Source organism: Miscanthus floridulus, chromosome 10, assembly GCF_019320115.1.
Source record: "Miscanthus floridulus cultivar M001 chromosome 10, ASM1932011v1, whole genome shotgun sequence".
Lineage (NCBI taxonomy): Eukaryota > Viridiplantae > Streptophyta > Magnoliopsida > Poales > Poaceae > Miscanthus > Miscanthus floridulus.
The window spans coordinates 17,389,892-17,409,954 of record NC_089589.1 but is presented as its reverse complement, the minus strand read 5'-3'; the positions used below and the strand labels follow the sequence as shown (position 1 = coordinate 17,409,954).

General features: G+C 46.6%; 1 protein-coding gene and 1 non-coding gene across 3 annotated transcripts; both read left to right on the top strand.

Moving 5' to 3' along the window:
• Positions 1-2,067: 2,067 nt before the first annotated feature.
• TRNAE-UUC (transfer RNA glutamic acid (anticodon UUC)) lies at positions 2,068-2,141 on the top strand. Its single transcript has one exon. It is a non-coding gene; the product is annotated as a tRNA-Glu (tRNA).
• A 1,848-nt stretch (positions 2,142-3,989) lies between these two features.
• On the top strand, positions 3,990-8,641 carry LOC136487763 (ERAD-associated E3 ubiquitin-protein ligase HRD1-like). Of its 2 annotated transcripts, none has more exons than XM_066484867.1 (8): positions 3,990-4,096; positions 4,342-4,960; positions 5,911-6,087; positions 6,161-6,310; positions 6,391-6,596; positions 6,738-6,873; positions 7,074-7,293; positions 8,041-8,641. In XM_066484867.1, exons 2-8 carry the CDS (start codon positions 4,428-4,430, stop codon positions 8,128-8,130), a joined length of 1,512 nt encoding a protein of 503 aa, XP_066340964.1. In that variant the 5' UTR covers positions 3,990-4,096; positions 4,342-4,427; the 3' UTR covers positions 8,131-8,641. The 2 variants fall into 2 exon arrangements, with proteins under 2 accessions (XP_066340964.1, XP_066340963.1); XM_066484866.1 differs by having other exon boundaries at positions 6,732-6,873.
• Positions 8,642-20,063: the final 11,422 nt, after the last annotated feature.

Sequence of the window (20,063 nt, the reverse complement as noted above, 5' to 3'; positions counted from 1 at the left end):
TTGTTGAAATTGAAACAGAATCTGTGAGAGTGAAGACCATACTTGCACATTGATGCATCCGTTTACAGTTTCAGCTCGCAAAGGCATCAAATTCAAATTAAATGAAACCTAAGACCAGCCGGAATATACATAGTAATAGAAGTATAGAACACTTGCAAATTCTAACATCTCTGCTATCTAAAACAACTTCATTAGAGCCCATGAGTGTAGCATCTCTGCTAGGCGATTACAAACTTGGTTTTACTAACTGAAGAAACAAGCAGCCGGAGCCCATGAGTGCGTGCGGGGTGCAGCTATGCAACGGGAACCAAGAACGCTGTTGGCATGGGAAGCATGCTGGATTCCGGCGCGGCGACGACGAAGCCCGGTCCAGCGTACATGGCCCGTGGCTTCCATACTATCTCCTCCTCCTCCGTGTCGATGTCGTTGCTGCCAGTACTGCTGCTCTCGCCGTCGTCCAGCAGCTTGGCCTGCGGCGGGCAGCACTTCTTGAGCACATCCCAGCGCTCGGCGGATGACGCGCGGCTGATCGTCCACTTGCCTGAAGACGACGACGACGACGAAGCTGGGCTCGCTGCCTTCTTGTGCGCGTCCCACCTCTCCACGGAGTCGGCCCGGCCGGGCTTGGGCGGCGGCGAGGCGGCCATGTTCTTGAACGGGGATCCGTGGCCGGCGCTGCTCCTGACGCTGTCGGCGGGACGAGGGCCTGACGATGCTGAGGCTGAGGGTTCTGCGACAGCCGGCTTGGTCTTGCCCGCGTCCCACCTCTCGTCGGAGTCGGCGCGGCTGGGCTTGGCGAGCAGCTTCGCTTGGAGGATGGCTGCGACGCACGGTGGTGGCGTCGGGAGCAGCGGTAGCATCTTCCACTTGGGCGGGGTCGGGAGCAGCGCGGGGAGAGCCGCATGTGCCATTGCGAGGTGCACGCGGGCGACCGGGATCGCCATGGATCTTTGATGGAGATCGACGCGCGCGCGGTCACGCGGCACGGCGGCACCAGCGAACCAGAAGCGGCGTCGCAGGTGAGCTGGGCGAGGCGGAGAGGATGGATCGGCCGTGGCAGAGCAGCATCCGTGAGATATATAGGCACAGGGAAGTTGCCGTGGCAGAGCAGCATCCGTGAAATCTCAGGTACAGTAGAGGTGAGTCGGAGTCGGAACTCAGGTCCGTCTCGCCGCCGCCGCGTGGGCGCCACGCCATATCTGTCCGCTTTGGATTGGGGTTGCGAGTCGGAACTCCCTGCGCCCCGGTGGAGATGGCGGCGGGGCCTGCTGTGGCTGGTGCACGCGGGCACGGCACTGAGGCTACCGAGCCGAGCAGCCCGGCCCGTCAAGTGTTCGAGTTCGACGGCGCGCCCATTGCTCAGGCCACGACACGAGTGGCGTCAGCATCAGACCACGTCGCCGGCGGCGGCATCCCTTCCCGGTCCCACAGGACGGTTGCTCCGCACCGCGGCCGCATGCACGCGGCGTCCTCCGTCGTCGGCCGCACCGCGGGTTCGACGCCGAATAGTGAACGCGTGAGCTGCGGCCGCGACGCACGACACGTACGTCCGCCGCCGCCTCTGCCTGAGATGAGACCACGGCCCCGCCGGACAGCAGAGACGAGCGGCGTCCGCACACGCACTGCGGCGCTGCGCGCCGTTAAGTTGCCGCCTGCACGAAGCCGAGCAGCCGTGCGCCCTCGAGACCCCGCCTCTGCCGCGACCGCGATCCCCGCGCGCCGTTGCTTCTCAACCTCGCAAAGTTGCCTCGGCCAGGCAGCTCCCCAGGCGGCCGGTCGACTTCGAGCGCCTGATGGCCGGATCGCGAGCTCATGGGCAGCACGGTTTTCCTCTCTTCTCGTGTGGACCACTCTCCACTCAGATTTCGAAACGCTCCCTTGCACGGTGTCTGATCATCTCGACAAGATTAGTCAAAATTAACAGTTGCCTACCACTTATCACTATGTCTGACTGTCTGTAATGTCGGAAGTCACTTATTTGCATTGCTTGTGACGCTGTGGTGCCTGCTGGACTGTACTGTGCGACCTCATTCAAGTAAAATTTAGCATGCAAACTCAACCATCCTATCCATTGTCGTCTAGTCCGGTTAGGATACCTGGCTTTCACCCAGGCGACCCGGGTTCAAATCCCGGCAATGGAATATTTTTGTTTGGTATTTTTTTCTGTCTTGTTTTTGCTATTTTTTTTTTCTGTCTTGCTTTTTTTATATATTTTCTCTCTCTGTCTTTCTATTCACGTTTCTCTTCCTCACATGGTTATACCGAAATGAGTCTTTGCTACACCTAAAATGTCTTTCTATTCACGTTTATCTTCTTCACATAATCACACGTATTGGCTACACGATATCATACTTCTTTGATTCTTTGATGGATGGAGTTTTAACATGACTGTATCGGCTGTGGCACTCTACCTCGTTGGTTATTGCAAACTACTAAAGGAAGGAAACCCTTGTTGTTGTTGTTGTTTTTGCAAACTAGTAGAGGAGGGAGGAAGGGAGAGGTTGGTTTCGGTGTGGGTGTGCAACATAAACAAGATACATCGTGTACATAGACTTTTCCAGGAGGGAAAAATAGCAGTCCATAATATCACATATTCATATATCTCCTAGCCTTTTGGAACCGCGAGATCACAAAAAAAAACAGTCATAAAATTAAAATTGGACTGTTCAAAAATAATTCACTACTTGTACATATGGTTTTTATATATTCGCTACTAGAGCAATTCCACAAGCCTCTACAAAATTCAATTTCTATATCTCTACTATCTGAGAGCCATTCAATTTCAATGAATATACTCTCCGTTTTTTTTTCTTTATACACAAATAGCTTATTACGAAAAATTTTCTTGTACCAAAGAATGCATATAAAACTATCATATATTGTATTTAGAGTGCTATGTAGTAGTCTAAATCGACTCATGCAAATAAATAAAAATCAAAGCAACAATGCACAAAGGACGCACGGACCGCCTTTCTCGTTCCTTTAAGATCGGTCTTCTCCAGCGGTTCAATTCATGGGACTGCCAGGTCGGACAATGATTTGGTTTTTTTATCACTTGAGCTATGACACAGGAAGGGATAGGGTTGGAAGAGGGAGAGCGTGTTGGGCCATCTCATTGTTGGACTGTTGGGCTAGCCTTGTGCTGTACGCCGATGCGGACACACTTCTTCGCTTGCTTCTCAATGACCAAAGCCGAAATTGAAAACCAAAAAACCGACATTTTGGTTCGGTTCGACTTGGTTTTTGATTTCCGGTTTAAAAGTGCCCAACCCTAGTCATCATAAGTTGGGGTTCTTAGTTACAATGTCACAAGTAGTTCTTTTAGGGCTCACAAGTACTTAGAGTTTTGCAAATTTAACTCATGGTTTTTGCCTGGTCAAGCAACGGTTCTATTTAGCTGGTTCCTAAGCATGGGGGCGATATAGTAAAAGTAAAATGTACAATATTACTATGATTCGTGATATGTTCGTGAACGCACAAACCATTATAATTTGTTGACCAACATAAAAAGATTTATTTAGCTTTCGAATTTAATTGGATCCAATGTACGCTCATGAGCGTCCGTTTTTGTACTTAGTTTCGCAAAAATATATTTATAAGAAATAAATACTTCAATATAAAATCCATCAGAAGTTCAGAACAGAAGACAAAGGTCAAAATTTGATTACAAATTCTCCATCTCGGTAGGACAAGTTCAATACTCCCTCGGTTCGAAACTATAAGTCGCTTTGACTTTTTTTTGATACATCTATTTTTTTATGTATCTGGATATAATAATATGTCTCCATGCATAACAAAATAGATAAAATTCAATTGGAACGGAGGGAGTAGTTCAAACAAAGCACGAATGATCTGTTTTGGACCAATGGGCCTAGACAACTAGTTTCCATGGGCCTTAGTTTCTAGGCCCAGGCGAAACAGCCCCGGCCCCCGGACTGCGTTTGACTTCCACCCTGCTGTCTCTGTTTCTTCGGATTCTTCTCCCTTCAGGCGTTCACCCCCTCTTCTCTCGTGGCGACGACGGCGACAGACGCCGCCGCCCTACGCCAGGTGCCACGGTCCGTCGGTTCCTTCGCCAGCGAAGAGCACCCACCAGGTGTGCCGTATTCCCACCCCTTCTCTTACCTTCCTGTTGTGCGAAACGGAGCTCCCAAACCCTAACTTAAGCTATTTGGCTATCTGTATCCGGATCTGATCTAATTACAGTGTATATGTATATACGTGTTTTATTATTACTACCAATTTCGATTTTTTCTAAATATTATCGCCCAAGTTCTTCGCTGGCTCCGCCCCCTTGTTTGGATTAGCTGGCTGACAATTTGGATCGTTCGTTTGTTCTAGGCGACCCAGTGGTGTTCTGGTGCGGTTTCGTTGCGGCAACCGTTGGGTGATTTCCAGCGGGCGGGCGGCGGCCCCCGGTGGCGAAGATGATCCGACTACCGACGTACGCGGCGTTCAGCCTGCTGGCGACGGCGTCCGCGGCGTACTACGCGTTCAGCAGCCGGGAGCAGTTCTACCCGGCGATGGTGTACCTCTCCACCTCCAAGATCTGCTTCGTGCTGCTCCTGAACATGGGCCTCGTCGCCATGTGCGTCGCCTGGCAGCTCGCCAGGCGCCTCTTCCTCGGCTCGCTCCGGGAGGCTGAGGTCGAGCGCCTCAACGAGCAGGCCTGGCGGGAGGTCATCGAGATCCTCTTCGCCGTCACCATCTTCCGGCAGGACTTCTCGGTGTCCTTCCTCGCCATGGTCGCCGCGCTGCTTCTCGTCAAGGCGCTGCACTGGCTCGCGCAGAAGAGGGTCGAGTACATCGAGACCACGCCCTCCGTGCCCTTGCTCTCGCACGTCAGGATCGTCTCCTTCATGGTTTTCCTGCTCACCATCGACTGCCTCTTCCTGTCTAACTCGCTTAGGTCACTCATACAGAAGCGGGAGGCGTCCGTTGCCATCTTCTTCTCCTTTGAGTAAGCTCAATTTTCTTTTCTTTTCTTTAATTTCGCCTAAATGCCTTTTGTGTGTGCGTGGAAATTCTGCACTCTCTGTTTTCATTTTATCACTGTATCAATGTGACACACTACAATAATTTGACCTCTTTCGCAACATTATTAGAGTGGGTGTAGAGATTGATTAGATTGGTCAAACTCTTTGATATGACATTTCCCAAGATAATGGGCAAATATTTGCAAAACGGAGAAGTACTACATATTAGGTCTGTATAACAAGCGAGTGTCTTTTTGTAGTTGCACTGTACCATGCCTGCCACAAAGGTCTTAATTCTTCAGTAGTGTAATCTCTTTCCATTTTGTGTACGGTCCTTTGCAGTTTGCACTGCCCTATACTACATGAATAATGCCAGCTTTGCAGTTATTTTTTTATTTGCTCTTAGAAGGGCAGGCCTGGTGCAGTGGTGAGAGCTGTCTCACTCAGTCACCAGGTCGTGGGTTCGAAGCAGCCTCTCCGCAGATTTTGCGGGGGAAAGGCTTGTCTCGGTTTATCCCTTCCCTAGACCCCACTCGTGTGGGAGCCTCCGGCACTGGGTCTGCCCTTTTCTTATATATGCTAAGCCATGAATATATCTACTTTCACTACCTCAACAGTCTCAAGCTTGCTAATCAGTTCATCTATATGCTCTTGTTGCTTATTACGAGATGTTAGTCTACAAGCTTGTCTAGTTATGTCTGTTTAGGTTTGAGCAATACTCAAGTGTCTGCAAAGTATTAGGTCCATTTAGCATGAAACTCTCAGCTATACTTCTAATTCTTTGCTTCTTGCTTCCAAGGCAAGGGTTATGCCTTACAGGCTAGGTAATAACCCCATATTTCTTATTTCTAAATTCATTGCAATTTTTTATTGATGTATCATTTTAAGATCCAAAATACGCAATAATAGCTAACAAGTATAAATCATGTTTCAGGTATATGATACTAGCAACATCCACAGTATCAACATTTGTGAAGTATATATTCTATGTCAGTGACGTGCTAATGGAAGGCCAATGGGAGAGAAAGGCGGTGTATACATTTTACTTGGAGCTCATCAGTGACCTTGTGCACCTGTCCTTATACATGCTCTTCTTCATAGCTATCTTCCTGTAAGTTCTCTTATTATGGTACTCTGATACTATAATGTAAACTATGGTTGTTGATTCATTATACTGATATCAGAAACTATGGTGTCCCGCTGCACTTGATTCGTGAGCTATATGAGACCTTCCGCAACTTCAGAATTCGCATTGCAGATTATGTACGCTACAGAAAGATCACTTCCAACATGAATGAACGCTTTCCAGATGCTACAACAGAAGAGCTCGATGCGTAAGTTTTATATTGTAACTTTGGCGATTCAGTTGACTCGACTATAAAATTTGTTGTCATTTGAATTTTATTGTATTCAGGAGCGATGCTACATGTATTATTTGCCGTGAGGAGATGACTACAGCAAAGAAACTGCTCTGTGGGCATCTGTTCCATGTGCATTGTCTAAGGTCTTGGTTAGAGCGCCAGCACACTTGCCCTACATGCAGAGCTCCAATCATTCCCGCAGATAATGGACGTGCTGCATCAGCACAACAACATGGAGCTCAAGCCGGAGTTCAGCCTGGTGAGTTTCCTTTTCTTGATCTGATCTTATTTCTCCCTCACATATTCTGATTTTAGTCTTCATTGGTATCATAGAGGACTGCACTCTGTGGTCAGTCTATATTTGTGATTTCTGTTTTGATGTGAGAAAAGGCAGCTGCAGGTACTGCTACTCCATCCTCAGAAGGAGCACCAGGTGAGAACATGAGCAGGCGCCAAGCAAAACTTGAAGCTGCTGCAGCGGCAGCTTCTTTATATGGAAGATCTTTTGTTTATCCTCCAGCAAACACCCTAAACAGGTATGTTTCTGCAACTGTCTAAAGTCTAATCACGAAGTTTTTCATCTTGCCAAACTGGGTGGTTAACCATGCTTGTCTACTTTTCAGTACTTTGTATTCACTATAATTTAATTATTACTATATTTATAGCATAATAAAATGTGTGGGTGTTATGATATAAAGCATAAAATACTAATACATATGTTGTATTCAACCAACAGGTCTGGTCCTCTGCTGTCTACATCAAGCACACCACAATCTGAAGCAAGTAGCTCCAATCAGTCACAAAAAGACCAAGAAATGCAGTTCCGAAACAGCAACGATGGTTTAGTGCCTCTGCCTTTTAATGCAAATGGTGCTGTTGGTTCAGGAACAAGCACAAGGGATCTTGAAAATTCACTGCAGAAGGCACAAGAAAACTTTATTAAAAGCCAGATTGAGGTAAGAAAGAATCTTTATCCCAAAAGTACTCGGCTCACATCCTTCCATGCTACTTTATGATGTGATCAACAAGCGCTGCATACAAGCTATAATGAGCTAGATAGGTCTACAATGACTGCTTGAAAGTTGCAATATCATAGATATTTCTGTTGCAAGCTCATCTTTAGCTGCAATCGTGCAAAGCTGCATACTCTGTGACCTTCATATGTACTGATGACTTGTGTGACATCCGACATGGATGGATAGCTTCTGAATCACACAATTGATTATTCGACTCAACTTGCATCTATCTAATGATTTATTCATTGCATGATCACACACGAAAATGAATTTGTTGTGCTAGGTATCTGTGTGATGTTTTTAATACATTCGGATTATGTTAACGAAAGTTAACAGTTTGGAGATGTTACAGTCTGCTTGTCATTGAGTACTGCTGTAAATATGCAAATATGCCATCCATTGCATGCAATCTATGATCTACATTTTACTGTAGGCTGCAAGTTCATGAGCTTTGAACAGTTACACAATCTGACTTGTTTTCTCTCAAGTCGTGAATGCTTTTCTTGTATAGCACTCGGTAACTAGATTGGACCAGCCTGTTGCATTTGTGCACGTACGGCAATTATTGGGCGACTTGTTGTTTCACCTTTAGTTTATAATGTCATGCTTAACATAATGCATAGATTTCTTTCATTGATATATCAATAATATTCAACAACCCTGATAAGCTGTACATCTTCTATCCAGATGTTACAAATCCAACTGCAAATGGTGCAGTGTGGCGCCGCTGTGTCGCCCAGTAACAATGGGAATGCTGAGCACACAAAGAATGACTGAATCTGTAAACAGGCACTCCTGCGTCACGGAGTAATCATGAGAAGGCTGAGCACACACAGCTGAATCTGTAAATAGGCGGAGATGAGGATGGGATAAAAGAAAGCAAAGAATCGGCGATACCTGGGGGAAACTGTTACATGATGCCTTGCCTTGAATTTGGTAGGCTTGTTAATTTATGCTTCCCTGTTAGTGCCTTATTGCCAACACCAGACGTTTCTTCTATGTCGTGTGTGGTGGTTTCTGTAGTTTGGGTACATCAAGCCTATATAACCTTTTGATGGGAGAACAATGGCTGGTTTAATCATGAGATTACACAAAATTCTTCTACCGAGGGAAAATAGAAATGACTTTTTTTCTTGCCTATCCATGATATCAGGAAAGTCTGTAGATTTTATGTTTACTGGAGTCAAACAGAACATTTGGCTGGTGGTTGGATGTTGAACAGTGGAAATTTCGGTTGTATCCGTGATCAGGGAGTTTTTTTTTAATAAAAGAAATAAAGAAAACTGTATATTCATATAAAGTTTATCTCTGTGTTGATGCTGTAAATACAGGTTGCTAAATTTGCTTGAAAGGTTTAGTTCCGCTGCTTTCCCCGAATTTGATGTGTTGGAGGCGTTGACAAATATTCCACTACCTTCCTGTTCCTGGTGTCCCTGGATCTGGTTGAAACATAAGACTACAAGTTGGTTTCCGTGGGCCGTGGCGTCCTAATTTTTTACTATTTGGCCATTTATTTGAACAAAATTTATATTTAACTTTCTGGGAGACTTAAACTTATCTTTGGACTCTGGGGGTCGGCGCTACGAGTCCTGACGTCGAGGTAACACGTCTCGGTGTCATAGATCTTGACGTCAAGGTACCTGGCCGTGTATAGCAGAAAATCATAGGTGGCGTTGACGCGTTCGATACCTCGATGACAGGATAGCTTGGCAAAATAAATCTTAACGCCGAGCTCGACGCCACATATCTCGGCGCCGACTTGCCACGCGCCTATCTGCGGCTGCGTGCGGTGGGGAGCGGGGCGTGTTCGCAGATGGGACTGACGTTGGGGCTGTGGCAAGATGCATCATGCAGATGCAGCTATAGCAGGGCAGCATGCAGGCCTGCCTGCCAGCGGACGCACCATCACACGCACCATCCACCTTTTTTCTGATGTCTGTTCACTGTGCACGAGATTGAAATTTAGTGATGGTCATGCATCTCGCCACAGCCCCAACGTAAGTCCCATCCGCGGACGCGCCTACACGCCGCTCCTTACCGCACGTAGCAGCAGACAGGCGTGTGGCAGGTCGGCGCCATGTATTCTAGCGTCGAGGTATCGAATACGTCAACACCACCTAGGATTTTCTGCTGTGCACGGGCAGACACCTCGACGTCAAGATCTGTGGCGTCGAGACGTGTTACCTCGACGCCAGGACTCATGGCGCCGACCCCATGGTCAAAAGATAAGTTTAAGTCTTCCAGAGGACCAAACATAAATTTTGTTCAAATAAAAGATCAAATAGTAAAAAATTAGGCCGTGCCGTTGGATCGCCGGCCCAATCGACCGTGGATGACGAGTGTGCAGCAGGGCAGAGCCGGCGAGGTCCTTGAAACCGTTTGATTGCATTTCGTGATAATTCTTGGCAGCTGGAGCTGGTAGTAGCTCGAGTCTTGATTGATTGACTCGTGAATTCATCGACGATTCTTGTCCAAACTGTCCGTATAGGAATTTTGTCTACTAGTGAGATTTTTATTGATTGGCTCGTGAATTCATCGATGATGCTTGTCCGTATAGGAATTTTGAGTATAAATTTTTCCCAATCAGGTTTACACCTCAACTTTTGAGAGGAAAGTCTTCTAATTGTATAGTATTATTGTAGATCATAGATTTATATCGTTTCAAAAAAAAATTAAAGTATATTTTTTATAAGAGCCAATGTCATTATGCGACTACGCGATCCTAGCTAGACTTAGTCTAACTTTGCCCGGTCCATGCCACCTAACATCATACTGTCAATGTCTCCAAGGCGAAAGCGCTCATGGCCTCACCCGCATCACCAACAATACGGTAATTGACACGACCAAAGAGAACTCTAACCACGAACGTGTCATTAGATGTACGGTGAGCGACACGTCGAAGACAAAAATCCTCATGGTATCCGCCTGTGCCACCAAATAGCATGGCAGCCAACACACCCAAAGCCTCATCCACAAGGGCGGAACAAATGGTGAGGCGGGAAGGGGGGCTCAAGCCCCCCTAGAGCATGCCCTAGATGTTTTAGCTACACTCATTAGGTCATCCACAATGTGTTCCCTAAGTGATGCTTGAAAGAGAGTGTGGACACAGGCACAATATTGCCAAGTAATGCTCGAAGTGACCGAAAAAAACAACCAATATCGGTGAACGTTGTTGCCCGACTCCCAAATTTTTAAGATAATATTGTTTTGTGGTACTTAGATAATAATATTGTGTCTACGATACTTGCGCGAATGAAAAGGATAGTGGAGAAGAAGTGTACCTTATTGCGTTTGTGGGTCCTAATTTTCTAGCTAGATATCACCAATTCCCTTTTGCCTGTATAGTATGACTTTATTGGTAGATGGTTGTTTTGTTGCTTCAGAGTCCGCTTATTTTTCTAGCTTCGTTCACCGGCACATTGTTAGACTATCTCCAACAATATCATCCAAAATACAAGACCCATTTTACGTTTGGGTAGCGCTACAGGTAAATGATTCAATACCTATTTTTTGTCTTCTCCAACAACAGGACTCAAAAGAGAACCCTTTCTGCAAACGAGTCTTCAGGAAAGAGAATACTCATATATTGGGTTATAATTCTGCTACATCCCAAAATACGTCTCGTATATAGATAATCTATTGGAGGTCGAAACAGTACCGTCTAATACCTTTTGGGTTTGGGTAGTAAGGCCGATGGAGACGGTCTTATCTGAAGAAACTTTCCGTCTTCTCACAATTTCGCGCAACCCCCTAAACCGAGGAAGAAACCTGCTGACTTCCTTCTCTTCTCGTCCCATCCTATGATTTAGGTCGTGTACAGTAAAAGGATAGCCCACCCAAATCTTTCGTTCTCCAACAGCGACCCAAAAAAAAAGGCGAGCGAGCAGGCGGCGGCGGGGGGCGAGCGGCGGGGGCTGGGTGGAGCTCGAGGGCGAACCAGATCTGGACGGGGAAGCAGCAGGCCTCGCCGCCGGCGCCTGGGCGGAGCTCGAGGGCAGAGCTCAAGGCCATGGTCGCCGGGAGCAGCGGTGGACTGGGCGAGCAGCAGCGCACCTGGGCGAGAGGGGGTGGCGCGCCTCGCGCGTGAAAGGATCAAGATGCCCAAGAGGGGGGTGAATTGGGCTAATTCTAAATTTTCTTTCAATAATCAAATCCTACGGATAGCCCAATTAACCCCTTGTGCTTAGGAAAGTGTTTATATCAAACTAATGCACAACAACCTCGCAACCTATGTTCCAAACTTACTCTAGCAAGCAATTCTTTGGATGTAAAACAAGTATTGAATTGCTCAAAGTAAATACTCAAAGTAAGTGCTCAAAGTAAATAGAGAGAGAAAGGAATGCGGCGATGTTTTGCCGAGGTATCGGAGAGTCGCCACTCCCCACTAGTCCTCGTTGGAGCACCCGCGCAAGGGTGTAGCTCCCCCTTGATCCGCGCAAGGATCAAGTGCTCTCTACGGGTTGATTCTTCGACACTCCGTCGCGGCGAATCACCCAAAACCGCTCACAACTTGAGTTGGGTCACCCACAAGCTCCGCCGGGTGATCACCAAGCTCCCAATCACCACCAAGCCGTCTAGGTGATGGCGATCACCAAGAGTAACAAGCACGAACTCTCACTTGACCACGCGAAGCCTAATGAGAAGATGGATGCACACTTGTCTACTCTTGATTCACTAATGAGGTTTCACTCTTGGATTCTCAAATCACAAACACCTCACTAGGACCTTGCTCTTCTTGGCACTCACAAACGTGTTTCTCAGCTGTTGGAATGAGCAAAAGTAACTCCACTCACGAGTGGAGCTTCTATTTATAAGGCAGCCTGAAAAACGAACCGTTATGAGCTTCTGCGGGGTGACCGGACGCTCTGATCGTTTTGACCGAACGCTCCGGTCAGTTCAACCCGCGAACAGTTTTCAAGTGATGACCGGACGCTGTCAGGGTCCGGTCAGTACCGACCGGACGTGTCCGGTCGCTCTTGGATGCTTACTGTAAATGACCGGACGCTGGATACTCAGGGTCCGGTCACCACTGACCGGACGCGTCCGGTCACACTTTCTCAAGTCTGGACCCTTACTGGAGTCGACCGGACGCTGGTCCTCAGCGTCCGGTCACACGACCTTCCAGCGTCCGGTCACTCCAGACTTGTTCTCCTTAGTCAAATAAACTGACCGGACCCTGCGGCCAGCGTCCGGTCAGTATTTGACCCTCCATTCACTTCCAACTTTCGATCATATGTGAATGAAGTTTGCTCCAAAGGATCTTAGGCATTCATAGGAGCTACCTAGAGCTAGTTTTAACAAGTGTGCACCACACCTAACTCACTAGACTCAACTAGGTCAAGCTACCCGTTCATACCCCCTTCATAGTACGGCCAAAGGAAAAACAAAGTCCTAAACTACTCTAAGTGTCTCTCCAACTTCAATTGACACTTAGAACTAGTTATCCTTAACCTTGTCGTCCATCCTTTGAAAACCGAAACGATTTCCATCGTAGGGGCATGACAACCTCAATTGCCCAATCGATCTCCATTACCATGACCTAACTTAATTGCCTCTGCAAAACACACGTTAGTCATAGTAATCTTGTATTGACATTAATCACCGAAATCCACTTAGGGGCCTAGATGCTTTCAGCGCGGATCTGGGCGAGCGGCGCGCATGGCGGAGGCGGCATACCTGGTCTTCGCGGGGGCGGCGCTCTTGGGTGAGTGGCAGCGGCGGCGGGCTGGCGAGCGGCTTTGGGTGCTCGGTTTCGCACGGCAGGGAGGGCAGAGAAGCGGCTTTGGGTGGCTCCCACTCCCCTTCCGGTCAGCTGCCTCGATGTCTGCGTAGATGGCCCCCGCACGGAGCTTCCAGGGGCAGGCGCGCCTCGCCGTCGTCGTTCGCTACAGTTTTGCGTCGTGGAGACTGAGGACGCTTTTTTGCCTATCGACTCACGTGGTACGCAAAATGACTGTTTGGTTTGCGTCCTCCGTTGGAGCGTTTTTCTGGGACGCAAATCACTATGCATAGCGCATTTTGCGTTTGGGTCGCTCTTTGCCTCCACCCTTGGAGACAGTCTTAGATGGATTTAGAGGGGCTAGCCGCTAGCGTGTGTTCTTGGAGGTAAAGATGGAGAGGAATCACAACATGGGCCAGCAAATCAGTGGGCTGAACATGTCTGTTGTGCTTTATGAAGTGAAAAAAAGAAAAGGCCTCCATTCGGGTCATTTATGTAGTGCCTTACTAGGCCACGTCCTCACTTTTGCTGCAATTAATCAAGGGGCAAACAAGATACTAAACGTATCACATATTAGTGGCCAGTGAGAAATTTATAATGTAAATATATATTTGACTCCCGTGAAGTGTCAAAGGTATTTCAATTTCAAATCCGTCGCTGCTGACGTGGTGCGACGAGGGTTAAAACCATCATGAAACCACCGTTAAAATCTGTTTGGGGTGCGATTTATCCGGTATTAGACAATTTAGAGCGTAGCATACTTTTTTTTTTATCCTAGAGCGTAGCATACGTGACTTTGTAGTTTGAAGTAGAAAATTCGAACGGCGTCGACAGTTGAAGGACACCAAATAGACTTTTCCACATCCGCTTGTAGAAAAAAAAAAACCAACGGGCCCATGTAACAGGCCGAAAGGGGTCGGTGTTCCTTTGGTCGAAACGGGCCGGCAGCCCACGAGAGTACGGTTAGGTACCTCACGCTCACGACTTCACGAATCACTGTTGTTTTTAATCTATCTATAAAAGAATATAATTCTGAGAGGTCACGTCGCCATCACGATGAACAGTACAGACCCGCTAAGGAACAGTACCCACCTTTTTCGTTTTTTTTTTTTTTTGCGTTCGCACCTGAAAATTTAAAAAAAACCGTGCGAAGAGCTAGTTATAAATAAATATAAACAAAAAATGTAATCAAAGTTAACTATAAAGGTCAAATTAATGTAATGCCGGTTTCCAGGCGTTTGTGGATCTGGAAGCGACCAAGCAACTGGTGTGCTGCTGCCTCCGTCCACCCGCCCCCCCCCCCCCCCCGGCCCCCAAAAAAAAAATTATCGTGCCTACCTGACTCCACAAGCAAGGAACACGGGAAGCTTCTTCTTCTTGAATTCTTTCTGTAATTCTATCTGTACATACGTGTGGCTGGCGTCCGTGCGTCGTCAGTCTAACTCCGTCCAGCAGTACGTACGTGCGGTAACGAACGAACCAACCAACGTCTTGACATCGTCCGACGTCCAGTGGACTCTGGACTCTCCAACTCCAAGTAAGCTAGTAGCTTTGAAGCCAGCCAGAGCGTTGAGTTGGTTCACAAGCCAGCAAAACCAACTGAAGCTAGCTTGACCTGACGATCGACTGACTGCCACCCTTGCTTGGAAATTCATCAGTCTCTGCTACTGAATCTGAGCGCGAGACGACCACATGCACCGCCCACCAGTGGACTCTGTACGCATGCATATACCAAGTAAAAGTCTGTATATTGATTGATTTAAAAGACCGCTTATTATGGGTAAAAGTTTGGTGTGAAGTTAACGATCGAGAACAAATTAAAGAAAGTCCCTTTTCGTGGTTGCACGTACGTCCGTTGGTCACAGCTGCAAAGCTGGTTGGTCTCTATGGCGATCGATCGAGACTGCTGTAACGACGCGAGATAGCAAGGAGAGCAGTCAAAGCAGCATTAGAATTGCCGGCCGAATCAGGCATATGTTGGATGGGGATGGGAGTGTGACGCAGGGCAGGTCTTTTCTTGCATGCATATTATTCAAACCGTGTGTGTGCATTTCAGGATAACTAACGCCTTCGTAGTTGGAACTTGGAACTGGTAAGAGAAAGAGATGGAGTTTGTCTTGTGACTGATTGACTCGTGGACGATGATCCATCACAGGTGAGTGACGACTATATATGTCTGTCCGTACAGTCAGTGTGCACCGTTGAGAGTCCAGTCACAACGGTTTGTGTATGTATATTCTTTGACTGATCGCAGTTACACTAATCTCTCAGCCAGGCAGGAGGTATCTGAATTGAATTCTGAACTGAAGACTGTCGATCGAAGCCTCTGAATTTTTCCAGCTGCAAGGTTCAGGTTCAGGTTCTTCATTCCTCATCTATCGCCCCCTGGACTGGACTACTGCAACTCCAGCCTGAACTCAAGGCAGACACGACCGGGAATGAAACGCATGGCGCCTAGCAACCGGGCGACCGATCGACCTGACCCGCGTACAAACGTGTGCAGTGTGCTGGTCCGGTCGCCTGAGGAAACTAAAGTCTAAAAACGCGTTCTCCGTCCGTCGACGTCGAGGATCGGCGGAGACAGTCAGACGCAGGCGGCCAGGGCCAGGCCACTCCAGTCCCTGTCGTCGTCCGGCTGTCTCGGCCATGGATGGAGATGCATGGAGCGACGATGGGCCATGCATGCAGTGGTGGAGTGGAGGTGGCGACGGCCGACAGCGACGGTGCGTCGCGCGCTCGGACGACGCGTACGTCCCCGGGGCGACTGGAGTAGAGACGACACAGCCGCCATCGCGTTCGCGTCAGGCTGCAGGATGGCAGAGAGCGAGTGGTACCTGACTGACCGAGGCTTTGCAATACAGTACATACTGTTCTAACCGCTAATGGCAGTGGCGACCTAGGATTTTAACACAGCCGCACAATAATTTTCTTATGCAATTTAGTAAAACCATTTCTAATTCGGTAAAACCATATTCCAATCACTACTGGAAACAAAAATGTTCCTGTCGGTTTAAGACCAATCGACAGAAAATTTATGTAAATTCTGTCGGGGGCTCAGAACCGACAGAGAAAATATAAAACCGACAGGATAAATAAATTTTTCTGGCGGTTCTTGTGTAACCGACAGAAAAAATGTCATATTCTCCTGTGTGTTATGCTGATACCGACAGAAAAAACCATTTAGGTGAACGACACGGACGAAAGACGCAGCTAACTTGGGCCTGGCCTGCGCTGGCCTTTCAGCTGGCCTAAAAACGGAGAGCTTGTGCGGGCGGGCACATATAAGTGGTGTGACCCAAACCCTAGACCTGCCCGCTCCCTTCCTCCTCTCATCTCAGCCGCCGCACATCTCTCCCGTGTGCGCGCACTCCCTACTCTCGTCCCAGGCGACAGCGCAGCCCTGAGGTGGCGGTAAGCATCCGGGCGGCGGCTAGTCCCCGTGGCAGTGGCGTTCACCTCGAGCGGCACCGCGGGCTCGAGGCGACGACGCGCACCTCCGGCAGCGACACGGCCCCGAGGTGACGGCGCGACCCAAGGCGGCGACGCGGCCCAGAGGCGACGGTGCGCCCCTCGAGCCACAGCACGGGCCCCAGCCCCTAGCGTCTACGCATCCAGCCCCGAAGCTCAGCTCTACCGGCGGGTTCCCCTTCCTGTCGATTTGCCACAGATCCAGTGGAGTAGGCGAGGAGAGCAGATCTAGTGATGATTTGGCGCTAGGGACCAGGGACTCCATCTGCGGGTAGGTTCTTGCTTTGGAAAGGGGGAGGAACAGCAGATCTAGAGATCTGGCTTCGATTAATTAATTTCTGTGCTAGTGGTATATGCAGTGTTATTTGTCACATGTGCGTGTTATTTGCAGTGATGGTGCCATTGCAAAAATGTAGAAACGGTCATGGTATGAATTTGAGCCTCTTGCTTTTACATTTCATTTAATTTCTGTGGGGTTATGGGTATCTATAAGATCCTTCAAATTATGCTTCTTTTATGTATCACATGAATAATAAACTTAGTGTTGGTGTTTGGCAGATATCTGGTTGAGTTACATGCAGAGAGGAAGAAGTGCAAGTTCTTCCTTTCTATACCTAACCCTCGAACCAAGGTTTGTGCTGAACTATTTTTCTTTTTCAATGTCTTGTGACAACCAAGCTCAATGACCCCATGAACTATTTTTCTGTTATAAGCAGTCTAGTTTGCTGTTGTGTTAGGATAACTTGTACTCTTTAAATTTCCACCATGCCACCATGTCCATGTCCCATTAAAAAATGTTTTTAAAGCAATAAATCTGTACAGTTTCAGAATATAAACTAATAGTTTTGTCATCAGAACTCTCAAAGTAATCTTTGGGACACTACTGCTGGTTGCTTTCTCAAGCATTTCTTGAGATGGGCAAATAGAAAGTGACATGGCTGTCTTCTGAATTTTATTGAGACCAGAGAGAAGTAGTGCAGGTGGATTGACTCATTTTTTATCTATATTTGCATGCTATACATAGATGGAGAAAATGTGAATTAGAGATTACATTTCAGTAGTACTCCCTCCGTTCCAAATTATAAGTCTCTTTGACTTTTTTGGTTCATACATTTTGCTATGTATCTAAACATAATTATTATATCTAGATGCATTGCAAAATGGATGTACCAAAAAAATCAAAGCGACTTATATTTTGGAACGGAGGGAGTACATAAATGGATGGAAATTAGGATAGATTAACAATTCAGTAGTTTTTTCATTGCTCATGATCAGGTCAGTTTAGTACTTTTCTCTTTCGAATGATTTTTTGTTCCTGCTTGGTAGAAGTAAATCAGTTTTGCTTAAAGTCCCATGGCATTTGCAAGATCTCTAACAACAGAATATTTCACTGCAGGTTTTGTTGAAGTGGAAGAACCCTACTGATGCAAGTATTGAAAGGCTGGTAGTACAAAATAGGCTAAACCTTTGTATACATAGCATTATTGATGTACTGAAACATCAGCGGCGTGTGTAATATGATCTATTGAGTTTTCCTAGTATTTATCGACATGGATCGATTGTTTTATACTTGTTATTGAATTTAGCCATTTGTGCCCTGTGTAATATGATCTGTTGAGTTTTCCAGATATATGAATGATCCATATTAAATTTAAGATTGTTTTATGGATTTAAATTTTTTCAATTGGCTAGTGCATTGTTTTGTGAACCAACAGAAGCAAGTTTTTTTTTTCTGACGGTGGGCACTAATTTCCCTGTCGGTGAGTTACGACAGGGATAGAATTCCAGACCTGGTGGTCCGAAATTTTCCTGTCGACGTCTAATAATTATCCTGTCGACGCCGCACCGACAAAAAAATTGGAGTACCGACAGGGAAATTTTTACACCGACAAAAAAAATCTATTTCTCTGTCGCTTTATTTCTGTCGGTCTACCGACAGGGGAATTGATTTTCCAATTTTTCTATCGGTTTTAGCTTTTCTGTGTCGGTTTTCCACCGACAGGAAAATTTGGGTTTCCAGTAGTGAATTTGGTAAAACCACGTGTATTAAATAACAAGATAAGCCTTAAATTCAAAGATTAAGATAAAAACTATGACAAATTACGATATAAAATAGTTCAAATGAAATACAAGTAGTTCAAAATATAGCCATAAAAGAGACTTACAATACTACTTGTCTGACTTGTTTACTCGTTGTTTTATGAAAGACATGAATATCTCGACTATATCATCTTCATCCACTTAGAAGAAAATATCTCATTCAATGAATATGACTAGACAATCATCCAATAAACACTATCACCTACCTTATCCTTGACTTTGTTTTCACTATAGCCAATGCATAAAATATCCTTTCAATATTTGTAAAGCGGACACGACACTATCCATAACTACCGAGATTTCCATTTTATTTCATGGCGTATCTCACAGGACACAACAAAATGGGATGAAAAAAATACAAAATAAAGGATGAAATATATTATTTATTGCTATAATATCTAGAGGGGATAAAAATTGAAAAATAAAATAAAAATAGAGACACATGTGGTCTCATGGGACACAACAAGAGGGGATAAAAATACAAAAACTAAAGGATGAACTATATTATCTATAGTTAATTTCAAAGGGGGCAAAAGGAAATGGAAATTTAAAACGGCGTTGTACATAGCTATTAATAAGTGAAAATAAAATGATGCCAAAGTTATATCACTTTTATTTTCCATTCGATTTTATGACGTGTCTGTCGATGCGGGACCCATGGGGTACCTCGCAAGGAAAAGAGAAGATCTAGTTTCACTAGGATTCCTCCCATGTAATCCTAGTAGTAGTGCTACCCTGTAATCCTAATAGGGCTTCTACATAGTAGTGCTACCCTGTAATCCTAATAGAACTTCTACATTGTAAACCGACTAGGACTCTTGCCTCTTGGACTATATAAAGGAGGGCAAGGATCCTAGATCGGGGGTCAGGTCCAACAGAGAGGAGTTCAGAGAACAATTGTACAATACAATACTTTACGATCAATCCAACGCAAAGGCTAACGCCGAACTGGACGTAGGGCTATTACTCGATCAAGGGTCGAGGGTCCGAACCAGGATAAATCGGCTGTCTCTTGCATTAACCGTCGAGTTCTGCATATGCTGAAGCCCGAACATACTGCCCCGGGTACCCCCGTGGTAGGCTATCGGTGGTAAAACATCGACAGCTGGCGCGCCTGGCAGGGGCTTTCGGCGGTTTTGCATCCGAGAGCTCGACGGACCTCGACAACATGATCTTCTCGACGGGATCAACCTTCACCTTCGGTTCATGGATCTGCGAGGCAGGTGACAATGGCAAGCTCCAAAGTCATCTCCTCGAAGATTCGGATCACCATAAAGACCATTCTATTTCGGCGACTACGATAGACCAACTTGCTGGAAGATTCGCGCAGCTCGTGATATCTGATCCAACTCAGATTTCGCGTATACGGCGAATCCGACTCAAACTCAGGCTCCGCATCCGAGATGGAATCTCTACCGAGTTC

What these genes read in the sequence shown, in the direction of transcription:
- LOC136487763 (XM_066484866.1), top strand. Translation starts at nt 4,428, where the DNA reads ATGATCCGACTACCGACGTACGCGGCGTTCAGCCTGCTGGCGACGGCG. An exon ending in TTCTTCATAGCTATCTTCCT is followed by an intron (nt 6,088 to 6,160) that starts GTAAGTTCTCTT and finishes TACTGATATCAG; the next exon opens with AAACTATGGTGTCCCGCTGC. An exon ending in CCAGCAAACACCCTAAACAG is followed by an intron (nt 6,874 to 7,073) that starts GTATGTTTCTGC and finishes TTCAACCAACAG; the next exon opens with GTCTGGTCCTCTGCTGTCTA.